At 42.7% G+C, this 22,739-nt stretch overlaps 1 protein-coding gene across 1 annotated transcript in view; it reads right to left on the minus strand.

Annotated features, from left to right (window-relative positions):
- Positions 1 to 2,887: 2,887 nt before the first annotated feature.
- The window catches only part of sobpa (sine oculis binding protein homolog a), a gene marked incomplete at both ends in the record, with an annotated part of 43,228 nt that continues 23,376 nt past the window's right edge, over positions 2,888 to 22,739 (minus strand). Inside the window, 3 exons of the mRNA XM_080479578.1 lie at positions 2,888 to 4,942; positions 10,285 to 10,380; positions 21,576 to 21,599. Of these exons, the coding sequence (XP_080335704.1) occupies positions 2,888 to 4,942; positions 10,285 to 10,380; positions 21,576 to 21,599 (2,175 nt within the window). The remainder of the gene's footprint in view (positions 4,943 to 10,284; positions 10,381 to 21,575; positions 21,600 to 22,739) is intronic.

Consider the following 22,739-nt stretch of genomic DNA (forward strand, 5'->3'; position numbering starts at 1 on the left):
TAGTGTCAAATAAAACCTTTGTTATGAACCAATTTGTTCCTCTTCTAATGAATGTTTTGTTTTGGCAAACACATCCTGGCTTGTGGTTCAATGGTATTTACTGGAGAGCAATCATTGAGGAGTTGAAAGCTGGTGTCTCAGATGAAACTCCCCAAAAAATATAGGTGATCCATCAATTCACTACATCCTCCATATATGGATTTCTTCCTGCTATAATTTCCAAGGCCAGTAGAGGTCGCAATCATGGGTTAGGCATGAATCATATTGGTAATGTTGAATTTACATACTTGATTATACTCAGGAAATAATCCTCCTTACTGAACCTAGTCTCTTAAAAGACATTCCTACGTACTGTATGATCCATCCATCTTCCTCATTCACTTCCTAATATCGCCCCTTTTAGAAAAGGTGCTTTGCAGTGACCTGCTGAGGGGAAATACATTTTTCAAGAGCAACCTGCCTGAACCAAGGCAGCTCTCTGTTTTTGTTGTCTCCCTTTGCACTGCTAAATGATGCTGTGAAATGATCTAGAGAGAGAGAGAGCGAGAGAAAGAGAGAGAGAGAGAGAGAGAGAGAGAGAGAGAGAGAGAGAGAGAGAGAGAGAGAGAGAGAGAGAGAGAGAGAGAAATAAGAAGCTCAGTGGTTTGTATGGAGAAATGAAGTCATGGTGAATCTACGTGGATGCTTCCAGTCTTAAAAACAAAACAGGGTTTTGCCAGTTGCTGCTGTGGTTTGCCAGCTAATGCGAAATAGTGTTGAAAACTGCAGAGGGTTCTCAGTTGTGTGACCATGTGATAAAAAGGTAGTGCCCCTATGATTTCTGGAAACTATAGAAAAGTACCTCCTCTCTGAAAATTGCAGTAGAGGTTACAATATATGTTTTTGCAGTCTACAGGATGGATGATGCTAATTTCATGGCAGCGGCTTTGAATATCAGAAAAGTGACGGCCTTCCATTGTAGGAGGGAAAAAACTTGCTTGATAGGGGAAGATGGATTGACTCCACGGGGGCAGTATGGGCTGAGAGTCTCTAAACAAGGAGAGAAGCGGCGGGGTGAAAGTCCTCCTGTTGCAGGAATATATCATTTCCACTTCAAAGAATGGCCGGACGCAATACCAGTCTTCTGAAGTCCATCAGTGTCTGTTACACAGACGAAAAAAGGAGTCCTGTTCGCTCTGCTGTGATACATGTCATTGGGTTTTGTTGGGACTCTTATCCGTGGTCGAAGGCGATCTGTGGTGCTGGTAGACTGGACGATGGGTGAGGACTGTGTGTGTTTGTGTGAGCAGTGCAGTTGGGAGTGGTGGGATTCGGAGGTGGGGGGGTGGACAAGTGAGTGTCGTTGATGGCACTGCGGTCCTCAGAGCATCCATCTGTGAAACAGAGTGGGAGGAGAATTAGACTGAGTCAAGGCTGCTTTGGGTAAATTTGATGCATGAATTACGAGCAAAGCTTTAAGGTAAATGCAAAGCATGAGGATCCTGTTGAGTTTGGAGTGAGACGCATTTTTGATGTTCGAATCACCGAGGATCACGTTCGAGCAGTGTTCCCTAATTTTCAGTTTGTTCACTGCGGTACATGCAATCAGTATCAGCTTGAGGGCACTTTTGGGCAAATAAAAAATAAAATATTCAACATCTGCTTCTCTGCTGGCATAAATTTTACATCATGTTTGAGATATTTCATAATGAATGCCTAATGATAACGCAGGCAAGTACCAAGAGGTGAGCCATAGCACTCACCCTTTTGCAATCTCCTATATCAATAATCATAAATAGTCTATCGTTAAATATCTGCAGATTAAAGTACATCACTTATGTTCATTGCAGCTGCAGGTTTGCATTTAGCAGCGCCACCCGAGCAGGGGGCTTGATTTCCATCTTTTGTCCTCACCAATTAATCTTATTCAGAGCACTCGCCTCCTGTTACCACAACCTGAATTGGACTTCAATTGCTCTTGAATACAATTTCATTTAATTAATAACTTGATGAGAGCATCATTAAATTTAGCATTAATGTGCTGAATAAATCCTTCGGCGTGAAAGACTTCCCGTTTCCATCTCGGAGCTCACAAAGGTAATCTGCCACTCATGGCAAAGCAACAAGTACTCCTCTGATGATATAAAAGCAATACGCAAACTTGTGTGAAAAATATGGGTCTGGTAAATTAATATGTTGGTTAAACATGCCGTCCAGAAAGATAAGCCTTAAAACATCGGAATCACAAAGGAAACTGTACATGGGTGACATCTAAAATGAGCTTGTTGGATCCAGAAGTTCAAACTGAACACTTGCTTAAACGAACGACAGTCGAAGGCTCTAACCAGTCACCTAGGTATGGTGGAGTACAGCCTAAATGCACCTAATAAAGCCAGAATACAGAATTTATTCAAAGCATGTCTGAGTCAAAGCTGATGCAGGCAAAATAATCTTTCTTCAGGGGGAATTATTTCGAAGAAAAATTCAGATACCTGCACATCTGTCTCAACAGAGTTGAAACCCGTGCCCATTTGTTGAGCAATTATTCTTTTCAGTATTGTTTGATAGAGTCCGTAGAGTTTGCATAGAAACTCTGTCTATCCTTGAATCAAGTCTCACATTGAGAAATTATCATAATAAATACTAAATAACCTTTTCAGATTAAATGACTAAAAGGGAATACCAAACACCTCATTAAAGACAATGTTTAAAAGGAAGAACCTGAATTTGTTAAAGGCTCCATCAGGGGAATGAGAGACATTTAAAAAAATAAAATAAAATCAAACACAAATGATAATATGACGGGGAACCCTGCTGTGAATTACAAAATGTCACTGAATAAATCTCATCTGAAGCCAAGAGCATAACCATAAATTTCTCACAGGAAGATACTGGGGCTTAACCCACCTCATTTGTTTTGATTGCGAATTCGCAGACACCTCCTCTTCAGTGGCGGCTCCAGCTCAGGACTCCCGGCAGCTGATAGCGGTGCACTAATGGAGCAGGACAGGATGGCCGCCTTGTCAGCGGCGGGCTTTGGCACAGGCTGGATGACAACGCAGCCACCTGTTGACAGCAGTGGCAGGGCATAGGCATGTTCCCCTTCCTCCAAGTTGGAGTCCGGATCTGGCTTTCCCTCCGCCCTGTTCACTAGCTCATCTTGTGCTGAGACCCGCTTACCTGGATCCCACTCACCCACCGAGCAATTGTTCTCTTTCAGTGCCTCATGCTCCAGCTCGCCATTGGCTGGTGGCTCCCCAGTGCCCCCTTCTACCTTAACCATATCTCCTCTTCGGTCAGGGCAAGATTCATATGCTGGATTAAGAAGTGGATGCCATCCTGTACCATTAACTATTACATTACAAGGGGCAGCGGGGCTTGTTTGGAACTGGGGGAGGAGTAGAGGTTGGGTCCGTACTGGACTTGGCAAGGATGGTGTTGTAAGGTTAGCGACACAGGGATTGAGCTGGTTTACTGGAGGATCGAGGTTACTCGAAGGGCTGTCGTAGCTGGAGGGTAGGGGTGATGATTCCAGTGTGCTAGTTTGTGTGCCACCTTCCAGCTCTGCAGTACTGAGGAGGCCCAGTGAGTTCAGACCGTCCTCTTCATGATCTCGATTTCCTTTCCCTTCTCGCCACACCAGTGGTGGAGATCTTGATTCAACTTCTGTCTCTACTTTGACCTGAACACCAGGTAGCATCCTTTGAATTACCTGTGATTGGCAGGACCTTTGGCCCACAGTGAGATCAATAACCCCATCAATCAGTGCAGGCCCGCTGGCTAAACAAAGGTTGCCTGAATTGTCCTCCGCCTTTACAGTCAAATCAACTAAAGCTGTCCTGCTTCTCTCTGAGCGCACAGGAGAAACACTCTGTCCATGACCTGGCTCTAACTTCTGTTCCCCTCTGTCACCTCCAGAAAAGCCTGGAGAGTGAGGCCCAGAGGCTGAACCTTCAGAAGGGTCTGGGGCATTGCGGACAGAGCCACTGCTTTCAGGTTGGTCCCTGGAAGATTTGGGATTGAAGGGGATTGGGATTGGAATAGGAATAGGGACTGGCAGGGGTACAATGACAGGGTATGGGACCAAAAGAGTTGGTGGGGGCACCAATGGTGCCAAAGATGGCATGCCAAAGTTCATCATTGGGGGCAAGGGGATGGGTCCATTGGGCATCATGTTAACTGGAGGGAAAGGGGGCAGACCCGGCATATGGAGTCCAGGATGTGGGGGCATCATTCCAGGGTTAGGATTGGATGATGGGTGGACATGTGGAGACAAGAGAGGCCTATGCATGGGGCTTGATGCTGAACCAAGGGTCCTTGGGGGAGGTGGTGGACCAATACCAGGGATGATGGGATTTGACAGCGGGCTGTTTGGCCCTGCTGGATGTGCCGAGGGGCGAAGATATGGTGGACGAATCTGCTGCATCATTTGATGCTCCATGAACAGAGGCAGGGGCATGGGTCCTCGTGGTGTCATCACCATGGGAGGGCTACCAGGGGGAACCCCAACTGATGGGTGTAAAGTTGGGACAGGTGGAGGGGGAAGTGTAGGGCTTTCGTGTGGCCTGGGTGTGGGGATTTTGGCTGAAGAGGAGGACGATGGGGAGCAGACAGCAGCAGTGTCTGAGGGTGAGGTGGCAGAAGAAGTGGAAAGTGGCAAAGCAGATGCGCTGGAAGGTCCCCCCGGTGAAGGAGCTTTACGTCGAAGGTCCGTCAAAGGTGTTCCCCAGGATTCCGGCGTGAGCAGCTGCACCCCACCACTGCAGTCTGGCTTGCCATCCACACTAGCCCCGTGTCCTGGGTTGCACAATGCCCCAGGTAGTGCAGCTTGGGTCTCCTTGTAGAAAATGTCCATTTTGTATTGGTTTAAGCATTTGGCACTGCAGAACTGCAGCCTCCGCTCACCAGCACCGAAGTCCAAATACTCCTTAGTGTGGCGAATATGTTTGCACCAGTCACACACCTGCAAGGTAAAACAAAAACAAAAAACATATACCGTATCAGTGTCTGTCAACCTGTATACAAAAGACTTCTAATTTGGTTTGAATGAGATACAGCTCAATTTTGGTTTAAGTACCCAGAAAGAGATGTAGCTCAGCTTCCACACCATCTGGAGATAAGCCCATTTAAAAAAATAAATTTCTTTTTTGGGAAGCCAGCTCTATTTGTAACTGCTTTTACAGATAAGTCAAGAGTAAACACTTAACTCTGAAGTCTGTATGAACGTACTTGTCTGCATTCAGTTCATCTAATGTATGCGTTTGAGCATGCATCTGCATCGCTGTGTTTGTTCCACTCTAGTCTTACAGAAGTGATTGTGCACATACTGACATTCGACTGCTAAGTGCTATTGAAACGACTTTGCCTTTAACTCTCTGTCCAACAAGGAATACCCATTTACGCCTCCTGCTGGTAGTCACGATGCACTTAAGTATCATTTAACAACAGGAACCCAAGAGCCCAACGCCTCAAAACAAAAAGACACATTTCCTCAAGAGTACTTCAACATTTGGTTTTGAATTAGGTTCCAGCTAGTCAATAAATATCACAGCTCAGACAAGTCTGATGCTAAAATGTAGACTCTGTTATAGTATAAAAGGACTTTCAAGCATGTTAAATAAGTTGAGGTTATATCCTTCGCTGCCTGATCTACGGTGTTGTGATTTACTATTGTGAAATGGGTTAAGATGCAGTCTGTCATGTTTGAATGCCAGAGATTTGGCACTTTGTAAAGTTGTGTTCATTTATCCTGTGATCCAGGTATTGCACCTGCTGCTTTTTTATTCTTCTGTAATTCTCTGTACAACTAGATGGTATAGTGAGTCACTCCCTATTCTTGCCAGAGTGGTAATACAGGACTCGTTTACTCAGGGTTAAATGGCTAGTCTGCTATAACTTCTGATGCAACATACAGCCACCTTTAGGTTAAACTCAAAAAGTGTGTCTATAAATTCAGAGGGATATTCGAAATGATTGATGAACGCTTAAAAAATTAAATCTAATATAATGTTTGAATCTTTTATCGTGTAATGACTTGAGGCCAACCGTGCTTTTCTTTGAAACTTTGGAGAGACACTCATATTTGCTAAAAACCGATGCGACAACAGTTATTCTGAAATTGCGCTTCTTTTTTTTATCTCTCTCAAAAAAGTAAGAGATTTTGGTGTCATTCTTAAATTGAAATCAGCTACTTGGGGACATTGCACATGTGTTGCTGTTTGTACACAAAACAATATGTGGGACCATTTATGGATGCATGCTGTGATACAAAATAATAAAACACATACATAAAACAAGTATATTATTCTGAAAATGCAATGAGTAAGCCTCAGTGCAACTATCATTTTTGAGATGATTTGTTTCGAGATGATTTACAATTCACAGTTTGAAGAATTATGCTCTGATTAATTTTTCCAATTTTTTTGCATATTCTGTCCCACTGATATAATTCTTTGTGACGCCAATCTAAATCAGTTATTGTTCTCCAAGTATCACTGAAGCTATTAGACTTACAAGATCCTTATCTTTCACAGGCACAGTGGGACTCTGAGCTCTCGGTTTCATTCACACAGTTGGGTGTTGTTTATCTCTTTATGTACAGTAGTGCACTGTTAAATCCCTTCTCTGTGCTAGAAGCAAACTACTGCCAGGTCCAAACATGCACGAGCTCAATGGAAAACTTGTCCTTCTAGGTCGCCGCAGTGGGAAAGATCCCAAAACGCCCTGCCCCACTGTTTCATCAACGTTACACACCTTTTCAGTGCGAAACGTGCACATTTTTTCTCGAGGGGAAGAAAATGGATGTGACCCTGGTAGAGCAGATAGCAGTGGGCGAGCCCTGAACATGGCGTTACTCGTCAGGCCACACACAGCTCACTCTGTCAGCTCTGGGAGGAGTGGCAGGTCCTCGCTGGAGATAATTAAGGCATTAATCAGTTGTCAGACCCTTCAACGACATCCATCCATCATGCGGACCCTTAAGCCCCCCTGCTGAATGCTAATAAGTTGAGGGATGCAACTGGAAGGTGGATAAACTTAATTCCACACACTACATATCGGTTTATTTGGCAGGGGCATGTCTGGCAGCAGCTGAAAGACAGTGGACTCACATTGGGCTGTTTGGGCAGAAGCATCGTAACACCGGCCAGGATTTCATAGCATGCTGTCCTGTAGCAGCAATATGTGTTTAAACATCAGCATCATTGCATGGATGACATGATTTACATTCAATTGTGGCCCAAAAGGTGCATTGATTCAAACAGAGGCACATGAAACAGACCAGAGTCTGAATTCAAATAGATTAAGCTGTGTCTCTCAGGCAGAATAACTTAATAACTGAGTGGTACAGCCTAAGGTTTAGGACAAACAGTCGGAGGATTTAAGGACTACGTGGCGGCCACAATGTTGAAACACAGAGCAGCAAGAGTTCCGATGTCAGACCCTCAAATCCGGCACGCTTTAACTGCCCATTTAGCCCAAGATAATTCAATGAGGCATGACTGAGTAAAAGTCAAAAAGGTGCTCTCATCAAGTTGAGTTTGATAATGGTAGGCCCTGGATATTTTAAATAATAAATGTGCTGAAATTTTCCTCGACTCAGAAAGACAGATGGAGAGCACTTAACGACTTTCTGCACCGTGAGTGAAATTTCACTGCGCATTACGCTAATGGAGTTGTGCTTTCTCTTTTCCTTGCTCCCTCTCCCTCTCCCTCTCCTGCACACAGATGTTTGCAGTTGGATGTAATTATGGTCATTTATTTCCATCGTGGCCAACGAACCAGCGATGGCGGCAATGTTTTAACCGTTTACATTGCAACAATTACTGCATTCCTAGAGATGCGTGGTGGCCACATCCGAATGGGTCAGTGGGATTCAAGAATCAGCCCCCCCCAGCCCGAGATCGAACAACAGCTAGTATCACTGCCTAATTAGGTGTGAACTCAAAAGTTAGGAGAGGTGATTCTTGAAATGAAGAACGGGGATCTTTTCTCGGGGGTAGATTGCTGTGGTAAAACAAGGAAAAAGGAAAAGACGGCTGTGGACCAACAGGTTTTAGAGACAGACGAGGAAGAGGTTGCAGATGTTTGAAGGCAGTACAGCGGATGTGGAGGATTCAGATAATGAAGAGAGAGAAGAAGAGGTTGCAGAGGGTTAAGAGGCTGAAGGGCTTCAGACAGTTGTGCAGATTGTAATGTTTTGTAAGAGGCAGCGGTGCCTCGAGTGCTTATCTATGTAGAATGAAGAGGTTTTAGAAAATGAGGAGGGTTAAGCAGGAAAAGTGCATCAAGGGAGAGGCTTGTATCTCGCTCCTCCTAACCCCCAACTCCCAGATCCCCCCCCTGCTTGCTGAGGACGATACGTGATTCTTTTGACACTTCTCAGATTGCTGTCGTAATCGCACGAGTGCAAAACACGAGGATTAAACCCCGTAAAAACAAACCAGGTGCTCGAAGCAAGGCGCTGTCTCCAATCTTTTTTTTTCATGGTTAAATCATCCAACACTTCAAACAATCTGCAGGAAAGTATCTAACCTGATGACTTGGGTCTATAAAAAAAAACAAAAAAAAAAACAAACAAGCCATGCAGCCAAGCGGAAACACTGCACTCGTCTCACTATGGACTCGGTCCAAAAACTAGATTACGTAGCAACAGACTGTCATCTTAAAGCAACTGGTCCCCGGGAGAAAGAAAACAAAGTAGAGCTTACACTGAAGTTTACACAAGAAAATTAAACTTTGGGGATGCTTAACAGACCATCTGCAACATGTGGACTTATTACAATGATTAGCCAAGCTATTCGTTTACAGCGGCCTCATTCACTAGTTTGATTGTTATAATTACCTGGCTCGAGAAAGAGGGAAATAAATCTGGTTCATATCCTCTCCCTGCCGTAAGTACCTTACTTGTTCATCAAAAACCGGAAGAGAACATGAAAAGTTAAGACTGTAGATAAAAGCCAAAGAGGATGAAGACTACACTCCCCGGGAGGCTGCTCTTATCACAGCCAGCTGTCCCATCAGTCATTATGGATGTGACACACAAAGGCCATTCTCACTTGTCCAGGTGAAGCTCAATTGCACTATATTTCACGGCGCACGCTCGTGCTCACGTGGCGAGTAAAATAACTCCAGCTGCAAGACTGATGGGACAGGATTGTGGCTGAATGTCACCGCAGCAGGCTGAGCTTCCCCAGACCAAACGTCTCCGTCGGCCTCAGCACTGCTGAAAGCAGCAGCGTGATCGCATCTCATAAATAAATACGATCATAAAGCCGGTAGCGTACTGGCCTGTCGAAGCTCTTATTCCAAGCCATACATGCAAAAAAAAAAAAAAAAAAGGAGAAATTAGCTTATTCAAATGTAATAAATCCCACATGCTTGTGACGTCACACCAGCATAAACCAGAAAAACAGCCTGATGCTTCTTTTTTTTTCCTGTAGGGTATTAAACACGGTTTATCATATTTTGCAACTAATGAGTAAAAACATCATGTTCTAGTTTCAATAGTTACAGTGGTAGCAGTTACTTCCTTGCTATGATCACTGTGCTGTCAAAGTGTAATGAACATATCATGAACCTATTTTAGCTTCTTTTTTTTAATCCGAAAACTGCAAACAAGGAGAAATTAGCTTGTTAAAAACAATATCCACCTCTGAACCTGTTTATTAAACACAATTGATCATACTTGGGGATTATATGCATGTGATGAAATGTAAAAGAAACAAAAAAACAATACTTTTATTATATTTTTAAAGAAGATTCTATGTTATTAGTCACTTCTTGGTTACCTGAGAACTTCAGTGTTAGGTAAAGGCCTGCATATCTCTAGAAGCTCAATGAATATTGGTGAATGAGCAAAAATACACAACGCATTGGAATAAATAGACAATCCTTCAATTTTACACACTTTGAATGTGAATGAATTTGGATAAAATGCAAGAAAACCAAAAAACACTTAATGCATAATGAAAAGGAGCAAAGCAAAATGATTGGGCGTGTAATAAAGATACGAGGAGCTGAAACTTAAAAATGTATGCAATCTTAAAAGCTTGAATAGGAATCCCACTTGTGTACTAGCTTTTTGTATTTTTTGTTGGGTTTTTTTGGGGGGGGGAGGGCTCTATGGATGAGTCTGTTGTTTAATGTCAAATATTTTTACAGTATTGCCCAAATCTGAAAAGGCCCAGTCACATATCAGCATTGAAAGAAAATAACACACTTGAACAGAACAGCATTAAAACATCCTGGTGCAGTTAGCCAACAAGCTTAACCTCTATCTGGTGTTGAATGGGTTATGGTCCTTACAAGCACATCGCTGTTTGTCTTGAAGACAAGCCTGGGCGTGTCCTGAGTAAAGCTGTGCTGGGGTAATTTCCCACCGAGGCCATCGTCGTCTCTCGCCTGGGGGGGGAGAAATAATGGCTTCTTTTTACGGATGGACAAAAATAAACAGGTGAACAGAGGCAACAAGGACAACTCAGAAATGGAAAACAACACTGAGGCAAAAGGAACAGAAACGGTGGCTGTAAAATGGGTGAACAGTCATTGGTTTGCGGACAAACCAATCAGTGAGGGTGCAGCATGCAAGTGCAGTCTGAGGAGTCTGGTGCTTTCTGCAGCAGCTATGTGTATACTGAGAACTCATTCATCCTAAGTCAAAATTAACAATTTACCACATTTGAAAATGAAGAAAAAAAAAAGAAGAAGGAAAAAAAAAAGCTACGTCAATCTAAATGTGGAGCTCTGAGCGCTCTTTGGGTTTTACCATGGTAAAGTGTAATGTAAAAAGCAGGAGCCATACAAAAGTAAGACAGCCACGTCACTATTATTACAAAAGAAAAGCTTTTTTTTTTTTTTGAAGGTTTAAGGTCCACTAATGGGTTACAATAGAATGTCACTAGAGACTGGGTCTATATAGTTTTATAGCTTTACAAATGCTTCATTTTGTGAATAAATTTCCCACCACACGAACTCAGGTTGAAACAAGGAATTAAAGCATTTCACCTCGGCAAGGTGTTTTGAATTTATTGGAGTGGTTATGACAACACCACACAACAGTCGGCGCATATTTCAGAAAACACTTGCTGATCCTTCAACTCGGTCCATATTCATAGAAGGACACAGTGTTGGCCGGTGATAATATGGGAGCTGGGATTTGAAACTTGGAACTTGCCGACGTGCTCGGAGACTGAAAGAAATGTGTTTAATGAAAATAACAAAGATGCATGGGTATATGGAAGCATAGAAACACTGATATATATAATAGTTCGGAACAAATTCACAGATTTTTCTGAATTTATAGCGTATAAATGCTTCGAAATAGAAAATATTTCCCTGTAAAAAAGGTCCCACCCGTCTGGTGTCACATCTTTTACAATTTTATAAGTTATAAAGATATTTTTGGCAGGAAGTCGCAAAGATCAAATCCACACACGGCATGCAGGTATGAGCATAAACCTGCTGACTGTTCTAACCAAAGAGAAAAAGACAAAATTAGATAAGAGTGTTGAAAAATGGAAGTTAAGGAAATACAGGTATAAAGGACAAAAACTGAAAATCACAATGCTCTGGTCCGCTTTTGTGTCACAGTTTCTCTCAAACATTCAAGGTCAACGTCAAACATCCAACAACACCTGAAGAAAACAAGCTGCCTTTCAAAACGAGAATAAGATCTATCCTCTGACATTTTGAATAAGGCAAAAGACAACAAGTGACTGACTGTACTGCCGGCTCACATGGAAAGGCATGTCAACTTTATTATTAAAGCCTAAGCAATAGCTATGAGTGCGACTGCTCTAGATACACTGACCAACGTAACGCAGGTTGTGAAAGAATAAAGAAATAAGCATAAATTAGGCAATCAATTGACTTTTCTTTAGATGCAAGAAGTAATGACAAATATAGCCCAGTCGACCCTGATTAGCTGATTTGTAATGGGTTAAAAAAAAAAAGAAGACTAATTACAATTAATGAAGGCTGCGGATTACCAGACTACACAAAATGGCACATGTATGAAAGGATGGATGGATGAATGGATGGACTGATGTATAGTAATGTAAAGCAAAATTAATGGTTGGTTGAATGATGAATCGAGAGGATGTTTGACGCATAGATGATAAATGGATGGATGATGAATGATTAATGGATGAATTAATGAGTGGATGATAAATGGATAGTTGCCCTTATTAGTTTGTTGTAACTTGCTGAGGTTTACGGGGTGAAGGTGTAATGAGGAGGGAACGTGCTCGTGCTCGGCCGTCTCACTATTTGAAGAGAAACCCGAAACATTTTTCTGCTCATGATTTGTCAGAATTTGAACACGCCGTCGTCTGATTAATTCGCGCATACAGTGGCTGCAGTGGATTTCCTCTCCTCTCACAATGCATCCCTCCTTTAAACGCTCCCAGCAGCTGGTACAGGGGCGCCCCTCTCCTGCTCTCCATGACTCATTCATTATGCGCAGTGTGCAAACTGAAGCAGTTGGTGCTGTTATGCCAGGTGTGGGCAATTTTGGTACAAAGAAGTTATCGGAGGAGCCTTTCCTTTTCTTTTCCTTTCTTTTTTTTTTTTTTTACTCCCTCTGGCACAATCCCAAACTGCTCCACTGTGGCTCATCAAATGAAATGTACTTTTATAGAGCGTAGACCTCAGTTTGATATCATTAAATATTTCACAGCCACGGGACACCGAGACACTGTTATCAGAAAAAGGAGATTGAACGTTAATTATGTGAATTCATCACCAAACCAAACTGGTTCTGCAGAGTGTCTCTCTTCCAGATTATGTTCCCTTGTAACCCTTGGTGGGAATAATCTGGCCTTCAGCTCTGTTTGTTTGATAATAAAAAAAAAAAAAACAGGTGAAAGCTGCCATATATTTCCCATTTTTCATGTCCAAGGATTGATTGAGTTTGCCTTTGCACCCATCTGCCTCCCACACCTCCGAGGTGGGGTTTCCCATTCAAAAGGTGACGCAGTTCCAAACGGCTGTTTGGTGTTCCAGACCGGAGGAAACCAAACGTGGAACAATGCAGCAGACCCGGTGCGTAACTGCAAGTTGGTCAGAGAGGAGGAAAAAAAAAAAGCGGGTGGAGATGTCAGGGTGGCGGTTATTTAGAGGCTGTCAGGGCACGAAGTGAACAGTGGGCGAGGGCTGACCCACATAACGCGCAGCGTGGACCCGGCGTGGGGACAAAGACAGGTGAGGAGAGGAATGAATCTTGAGGACAGTGCACACACACACACACACACACACACACGCAGACGCGCACACACCCACCCACACACACACAAAGATGCAGCATTGTGCTATTATTCCGTCTCCAGTTTGTGCTCTGACCCTCTGGCCCTGCGCCAGTTCATTTGCATATTGTACTAATGAGGTGTTGGCACTGTGAACGAGGCGTGAGCCGCACACTGGGAGCCTCAAACACATACAGGAGAGAGGACCGAGACGGACTGGTAGACGGGCGGACAGGCAGACAGGCAGACAGACAGTTTGTAGTTGTGTTTTTGTGTTTAAAGGTGCTTCTTTGTGCCTCCATAATGTGGAACTGCCATCACACCAGTCAAACTGCAGCTGCCACCCTTCCCAGGTTCCCTCACAAGAAGCACAGAGCAGGACAGCGTCCGCTCAGAGTCCCCCTCCGGCGACGCCGCAGTCCTGTGGGAGACGTCACGCCAGCTGCCACCACGCTACCTTCCATCTGGGCACACACACACACACACACACACACACACACACACACACACACCAATGTCCAGGTGTGTGTGTGTGTGACTGCATGCATGGGTGGTGTGTGTGTTTTTCTGTCTATCACCTGCCAAAATTTTCCCCCAAAAGAAAGATGCTCAGATGAAGCCTCGTCCAAATCCAAAGACTAACACAGCCAGGCACAACACACCGCAGCGCTCCCCCCCCCCCCCCCCCACCCCCACCCCGAACAACCTGCAAATGAAGGTGTGGCGCCACTAAAGTGAGAACGGGGGCGACTGAGGCACGCTCCTCACACACTGAGCTGAAAAATGAGAGGTTTTGTCTTTGTCTTTTCACAGTTCGGAAGAGAGCAGTTCAGTCCTGTGAGCGCATGACTGACTAACAGATCATTACGTCACACGACCCGATTCAATTACCGGAATAAAATCTCCTCTTATTTTCTTTGGTATTCACAGATTAAAAACCCTTTTATCTGCTGTCTCCAGAAGTTGTGATATGTATTGTACCCATACAAATCTATCAGTATAATATTACACAGTGTAAAACATTTAAAATTACTGTTACTATTAAATCACATTATAAACTGGTGATATAATATCACGTCGTTCTGTGATACCTTATTTAATTGGATCATTAGAATGTTGTGTTTTTACATTATAACATGAAAATTTGCTTCCAATCGTATAGCAGGAAAATATTCTTTCACATTATGAGCTCAAATATTTCATTTTAAAATATAATAGTATATCATCAAAAAATATTGTAAATTTTATTTATTTATTTTTTAAATAAATACAACTTGAATTACTTGAAATTGTATCATACTAAGTTATGAGTTAATTAATAGGTTATGTGGTAATATATGATTAAAAAAAACATTTTACAAAAACATTGTTAAACTTAAATCTATAATATTATATTTTGTATGGAGCAGCAATATAATATATAATAACAAAAACTTATACATCTCATATTATAATTACACCCAAACTTAACTACAACTTTTCAAAATGGGGCAATCCATTATATTTAGATTCTCTATCACAAAGTGTGCATGGAGTATTGTATTTTTTGATTTTCTTATCACATTGGAGGATTGAATTATGTTACTATATGTTGACTTGGTGTATTTTTCTTTTGTTTTCAATGAGATTTTATTCATTTATTGTTGTGTGAAGTTAATCCTTCCTTAATTTAATCTTTTTGTTTAACGATATAACGTGTTAATATTCCATCACCTCATGAAGTTCTGTCACACTTTATATATTCAAAGATAAATTGTTGAATCTTATCATGTTACAATATAATGTCAGCTTATAAACATCAATCTTTATCTTTTCACATGATAATGTGGAAAAAAATATAATCACAATATATGGTGAAACTTTCTATTTTATCACCTTATTTTGTAAGAATGTTAAATCAGAACATGCTATTTTTATTTTTTTATTTTTAGTAATCTAGAATATCTGTTCAGGAGCACTTTAATTCTGAATTCGATCATTTTAAGAAATAATTCACCATGATTTTGTCAGTGCAGACACTAGAGACACAAAACCAGCGTCCTTCTTGAGTACCGACTTTAGAGCAATATACTGATCTGTGTATTTTGTGAGCATATTACTACATATTACTACTGCTGTGTATTTCCCAGAAAGAATGATGCGAGGCAGTTTACCTAGACTAAATCTCTTTTTAACGAGTGCAGGAACTGTTCCTCTCAGTATAGAATATCGTCTCTCTGGCGCGCCGACTGGATTGTGGATTGCTGAATTGCTCTTGGAACCTTACAAGGTCACAAAATGCCTTTTTCTTTCTCCGTGCCGTCACCGGGACACACCTAAAGCGTGCAGTGTGAAGTGTGTGTGCACATACTGTACACTTGTTACTTCACTTTTTTTTTTCGTGTGTGTGTGTGTGTGTGTGTGTGTGTGTGTGGGTGTGTGTGTGTGTGTGTGTGTGAGTGAGTGAGTGAGTGAGTGGTGTCTGTCGCACCTACAGCACAAGTTTGACTTCCTTCGCTGGTACGATCTCGACGCCTAGTTAGTCGGAGAGTTCCTTTAGTCTTTATTGGAGCTGGATGGCTGGCAGCTATGAGATAATCACCTTCCTCTCCGAGCCCCCGAGCTGTGTCAGGCGGGCCTCAAGGCTTTCCTAACCCCCCCCAGTGAGCCCAGGCCGCAATAAGCAAGACACTTTTTAACACTCCTCGTCGTGCACGCCAGAATTTCCACGCGCACGAGTTCCACACATGCGGCGGAGACGCTCTCGTCTGACTGCGTCCTTTTTGCGCACGTGCCTTTTCCAGGCAGCCGACGGAGAAGCAAAGTACTTTTTTTTTTTTGCAGAGTTTTCTGGAGCGGGAAAGCAACCACAGGGGGGGTGTGTATGTGCAGGAGAAGGCTGTGTGTGTGTGTGGGTGTGTGTGTGTGTGTGTGTGTGTGAGTGAGAGAGAGAGATGGAGGTGATGTGACATTTCTGGGCTGACATGAAGCGGCACTCTGCCCCCTCGCGCCTGGAGGGAGCTCCCGGGGAAAGACACTGATGGAGGTCTAGGGTCTCCGGGGGGGGATTTCATGGTGTGAACAAAAAAGCTTGGCACTGCGGCAGAAACAACCTGCACAACACGAGCTGGAGTCTCCTTTCTACCTGCTCCATGCTTTAGTCGACGCTTTGTTTCACATGCACTATGCATTGGAATATGATTTTTTAAAATTTTCTTAAATGAATCGAGAAATGAAGGAAAATCTGGACATAAACACAAAGAATTTCTGACCTTTTTTTTGGTTTTCTATTTTGAATTTAAACAAATAAAGATCAAATCTAACAAACGACATATGGAGAAATCGGTACGTCAGGACCTATGTGGATGTTTTTGAAGGCCAAGAGTTCACAGTTCACACAACGCCATATGCTGCAATATAATATGATATAAATGTGGATCGTGTGATGAATATACAAATGTTTAAAAAATGCAAAACAGAACAACTTTCTTGTATAGAACTTAAATTTGATCTGTCTCAATGCAAACCATACTCCGAATCCCCCACACCTCCGGGAATTCACAATCGCAGTGTAATTCATCACTGCTAATTGCCTCACTTAATGCTGGCACTTTGTCCAATGAGCACACATGTTTACTGGTGTGTGTGTGTGTGTGTGTGTGCGTGCGTGTGTGTGTGTGTGTGTGTGTATGTGTGTGTGTGTGTGTGTGTGTGTGCGTGGGAGTCAGATAAGCAGCGCATGTCAGGCAAGCAGCCACCAGCTCAAAGCTTACACTCCCGTCACTAATTTCATATTCTCACTTTAAACCTCCAACCTGCCCAAAGATCGAAGGAGGGGAAAAAACAAACAAACAAACAAACAAACAAGTGAGACAACTTTCAGACGAAACTGGCTGTTGCGGGCACGTGGCGTGGAAAAGCCAGCGCACAACGCGCTCGCAGGGGGCGCCGAGCCGCAGTGCATGACAAAACAAGAAAAAAGGAGCCAAGCTGCGTCTCTGAATCAATAGAGGACCAGTCAGAAGAGGGAATGAAAGTGAGCAGGCAGGAGCGAGATGACAGACGGAATAATTGAGCGGTGGAACCGGGGAGGAAGCAGCACCTTCCATACAAACTAATCCCGGAGCTTAAGGCGCGCTGTAAACAGGCGCATAAGTGATTAGCCCGAGTTAAACTATCAATCATCTCGCGCCGCACACAAACAAGCGCTGCATAAACGTGGAGATATGCAGGGGTGTGAGAAAGCAGCAGCCAGAGTCACCCTAGGAGGGGATCAGGTTTCATGGATGAGGCAGCTGAAGATATTTCATGCAACATAATGCCAGAGCTGTTACCCCCCCCCCCCCCCCACCTACACTACTCCCCCTTCCTCCCCCACGTCTCCTCTCCTCTTTCCAAAGCGCATGGAGACATGAGATCTTTTTTTTTTTTTTTTTTTTGCAACCATGACAATTTCTTTTTTCTTTTTTTTGGGAGAAAAAAAAAAAAAAAAAAAAAGGAGAAATCCTGCAGGCTGTGTTGTTGTGGCCAACCTTGTGGGTGCATGAGAAAAGAAACATGTGGGTATCACTTACACAAATGGCCTGCATGAATGTGCAAAAGCCAGACAAAATACAGAAATTGAGCCGCGGTGGCAGAGTGGGCCTTGTCCTGTGTTTGTGGTGCTCAAACATGTGCTCTCGGCTGAGAGGCGAGACAAACATTCAACGTGTGAGACTGGATTCAAACACAGGTTCACTGTTCTCAGCGGTCGCAGGTTAACTGGTTGATGATAATTATTTAGTGAGGCAATTACTGAAATTTTTTTTTTGGTTTGTTTGTTACAGGTGAAATAGTTGGAAATCTGGAGAACTACAGCCTCCATCTACTCCACTGTTAGTTTGACAGGCTAATTAAAATATTTTAATAAAATCCAGTGTACGAGCTTAGAAGCGTATTATTGATTCTAAACTGTCTCAGTCCTGTAAGTGACACGATACAACAGCGTCAATTTGACCTCACCCGTATAATATATCTGCCACATATGAGCATCTTCATTATATCAACTATATAAGATTGATATCTGCATGCAGCTTATACTGATGCTTCAGCGTCATAAATCTTAATTATAGAGCATCCAAATGACATACCGTAATTTCCGGACTATAAGCCGTTACTTTTTTCCCCAGACGCTTTGAAACCTTCGGCTTAAACAATGACGCGGCTAATTTGTGGATTTTTACGAATTAACAAGCTTCATGCTGCCAAATTCTACTTCCGCCTGTGTCTGCGCCGTTTTACTTAAACTCTAAAAGTGATATTTCTGTCTTCCTGACCTCGTCTCGCCATCATGCGCTGCTTTTTATGGTCCGGTCTTAACTGCAGGAGCAGACAGTCCTGGGCGATGCCTTCAGGTGCATCACGTAACCCCGACTGCGCTGATCAATCATCTTCCTCAGAGAAATACTTTATCAACAGAGACAAAAAGCCAAATGTTTGTGTATTTTTGCTGTAATTCACTTGCCTTCTCTCGCTCTCTCTCTGCGGGCTTTTCGGTAGCATGCGGATTACGCACACACACGGGAATTTCCCGCAACTATGAAAGACAGATTTGGGGGAATTAATGAAAAATTTGCGCAATCTCGCAGTAAAATTCATGCAACGTGGGCACCTGCGGTTTGCAGACGAGTGCTGCTTTCTATATGTACAAAGTTTTTATTTGTTATTTTTAATTTGATGGGTGTGGCTTATAGTCAGGCGCACGCAATAGTCCGGAAATTACGGTCGTCGCTTACTTTTCTGATTCTTTCGCCTCGAAGTTACTCGTTTCAAAAATGTTGCGGACCACCAAGCCATCATATTCAACATCCGGCCACAGACTGTAGTTTGAACACCTCAGGGTCAGAGCAGCAGACGGTGGAATGCTAAATCACAAGGTCGGGACTCACGAGAGTCTCCGAGTTCGTGTCCTTGAACAAGACACTTTTTTTTCCCCCTCACTTGCTCCACAAGGAAGCAAACGAGTCTCACAAGCGCCCCCTCATCTCCGAGTTCCCCGTCTCCGGCCCCAGCAGTCAGGTCTATCGATGGACCTTGTGCATGCTCAAAATCCAAAGAGTCTGTAAAGAAGTCCTCGGACACACGTCGTCGACTGATTTGATCTTTTCTTCTAACCCAGAGGTCTGCAACCCGCGGCTCTTCAGCCCCTCTGTACTGGTCCCACGAAGCTTTCAGAAAATTTGATGTAAATAAATACCACAGTATTTATCAAAAACGGACTAATCTCCAGGTTGAAAACTGTCAGAATTGATAGAAACTGATAAAACGGGTAAAACTGCTGAAAAAAACAAAAAAACAAATCCAAGCAAATAAATATAATAGAATATCTCTAAATGACACTTCATGAATGCAACGTCACCTTTTAGTGTATACAGACTTTTTTTTTAAATTAATTTCAGATATTTAATATGTTTTGAGACTCAAGATAAAAATTTATGTGGTGGAAAATCACAAAAACGGCTGTTTTGGTCGTTAAGGTTGCAGACCCTTTTTCTAATAAAACAAACTTTAGTTTTTCGGAGTAATGATCACTGAGGAATGGGAGTATCAGTGGATTAGCCACAAGGCATCATGGGGCAGGTCATACCTCATACGTGATGTAGAAGTAAGACTGAAGTTCTGAATTTTTGTCCCCAATCCCATTTTTTCTTTAGAATTGTTTATTTACCGATCCGAAAATCATTTGAATGCAACACTGCTCAAATACTTAAATTCTCCCCCCCTTATGTAGATTATTATGTAGAGTAGTCGCTGATGCTGCTCTGATGGGGCTGTTACACAGCTGTCTACGACAAGACACAAACTGTATAACATATAAATATGACTAAACATTGTTCTTCAAAAGTTCACTTTAATGCCCCCCCCCCCCCCCAAAACCAAAAGTCCTGCATGTGTGTCGGAAACAATGTACAACACTAATATTCAGTTCCGCCACTTCAGACAATCAAGTTTTATTCCAATTTGGTCAGGAAGGGTTTTTCCACACAAATCATGCTCTGAATTATCAACAGACGACCACTCTATAGTCTCACATGCTTTGTCATGGGAAAATGAAGTGGAACACTTAATTAAAAATTATTACATTGCGCAATTGAGTCCATGACGAGGTTTGGAAAGAAGCAGTAGCCTGATTAGAATAATGAATAATACAGTAATTAAATGGTAAAAAAAAAAAAAAGGGGGGGGGGGGGGGGGGGGGGTAGGGGGGCATTGTTGGAAGTCTGGGTGTTATAAGAGAGGTTCGGCTTTTAGCACCTGTGAAACAATAGGTTGACTGTTACTGTGTCAGAACTACTAATGTAAAAGATTTGCTGGAAGACTAATATTATCCCGTCTGTCACTCTACATAGAAAAGTTTGAACTTCTTTCCACAACTACTACTTGCACGAGGGGCTGTCAGCGCACTGGGATGACATGCTTTGAAATGTCTGTCAAAAGTTTGGAGCAGGTTAATGGGGAAAGAGTCTCTTGCTGCTCCTTTGTGTGTTTTTTTCTTTCTTTTACCATTGCACATCTTAATATGCAGCAGCGAAACGCCATTCAGAAGGCCAGAACATAATGCAGAGCTAATTAGGTTTAACCAGATGTCATATCTGGACTAGACGTCAAAACGCGCTCTACAGGGTGTCCGGGCTGTTCCGACGGATCATTGTAAAGATTTGACTGCGTTTACATACCTAATTTAATTAGAGGCCCACATATTCATAGCAGGGGGGGGAGGGGGGCGCTTCCTCCACATCAGCGTCTCATTTGATGTCGTGTTTACAGCCTCCGCGATTGATCTGCGATTGATACGGCGCACGCCCTCGTCAACTTGGTTGCGTGTCGACGAGTGGCGCGGGCCCGCCACTGCTTTCTCTTCTGACCTCCTCTGGAGCGCCGAGATGAAAAAGCAGAGCGCCGGTTCAAAAGCTGACGTTTTGATCTGATCCGGAGCTCGGCGGAGTCTCTCTCATCTGTCACGCGCTCTCCCGCGGGACTCCCTGACATCACCGGGACCAGCCACATCATTTGTCAAAACCCTTTCAACGTTCGACGGAATAGATCCTCACCCGCAACTACAAACTTCAACTAAATGAGTCGCTGTACGGAGGCAGAGAACGACTATATGACACAGTAAAGGCTTGCTTCTACTGGGGTTTTTTTTTTGGGGGGGTGGGGGGGGGTGACAAAAAAGGTGTCAGAAAAAACAAAACAAAACAAAAAAAACCAATAATAAAAGAACTAAAAGTGCACTCCTAACTGGCTCCTGCTTCAGTGCAGTGCTTGGGAAGTGATTATGCTTGGATGGATAAGTTCAGGACACACAAGCAGGAGAGTAAAACACGTCATACTCACGGCATAATTCCTTATATATCCCAGCTTTGGTACAAGACAGAAAAGAGGTTGTTTAACTACAATCACTGAGGGCAAATGAGAACACAGTAACAAGTCTGACGTTGGCTGTCATGCTGACTCGGGTGTTTTTAAGATGAATCACCTTGAATGTTCTTTGTACACCAAGATTTATTGCTAATGGCTTCTGGATGAATGGATTTGAGGCAGAAAAGTGTGGAATAAGGGCTTTTTAAGCTGCTTATTTTTTTTTTATTTTTTAGTTGCATTTTACTTTGAAGTACCTTTTTTATGAGTCAAGAGAAGATTTGGACTAGTAATTCCTGAAGCGACGACCTTTTCATAGCACAAAGACTATTAAAAAGTCATGAAACTTCATTTTGCTGTTCTTGAAGTAAAACTTTGTGTTTTCTTTTAAAAAAAAAAAGAAATCTTTTTTATCAATAGTTTGTAAAGCAGCAGCCTTATTGCAGGCCGACGCAACAAAATAGCACCGAGTCATCCTCTAAGTGTTGCTCACTCAACAGAAATGACTGGAAAAAATACAAAAAAAAAAATAAAAATATCTGTAATGTGAAGATAGAGAAGATTGGATGGCTACTACGAGCATTTTCACAGTTAAGACTTGATTCTCTGGGGTTTTTGTGGGACAAAACGTGTCAGAAAGAAAAAATAACTTGGACTTGAAATGTATAAAAGTGCACTCCTAACTGGCTCCTGCTTCAGTGCAGTGCTTGGGAAGTGATTATGCTTGGATGGATAAGTTCAGGACACACAAGCAGGAGAGTAAAACACGTCATACTCACGGCATAATTCCTTATATATCCCAGCTTTGGTACAAGACAGAAAAGAGGTTGTTTAACTACAATCACTGCGGGCAAAGGAGAACACAGTAACAAGTCTTCCATGCCGAGTCTGATGGTTTTAAGGTCACCATGTGAATATTCCTCGGAGATCAATTTAAGATTTACAAATGAATGATTTCTGTACGGAAGTATATGGGTCCGAAAGAGCACTTGTTTAGTTGCCATTGCAACAAATTCTTAGTTTAAATTACTTGATAATTCCTTTACGCAACATGTAAAGGACATTCTTGCAATGTAAGGCCAAAAAACTTGATAACTGATGATTAGATTCTGTTTGAAGAGGAGAATAGTGTTTTAAAAG

Source organism: Lipophrys pholis (assembly GCF_963383615.2).
Source record: "Lipophrys pholis genome assembly, chromosome: 14".
Lineage (NCBI taxonomy): Eukaryota > Metazoa > Chordata > Actinopteri > Blenniiformes > Blenniidae > Lipophrys > Lipophrys pholis.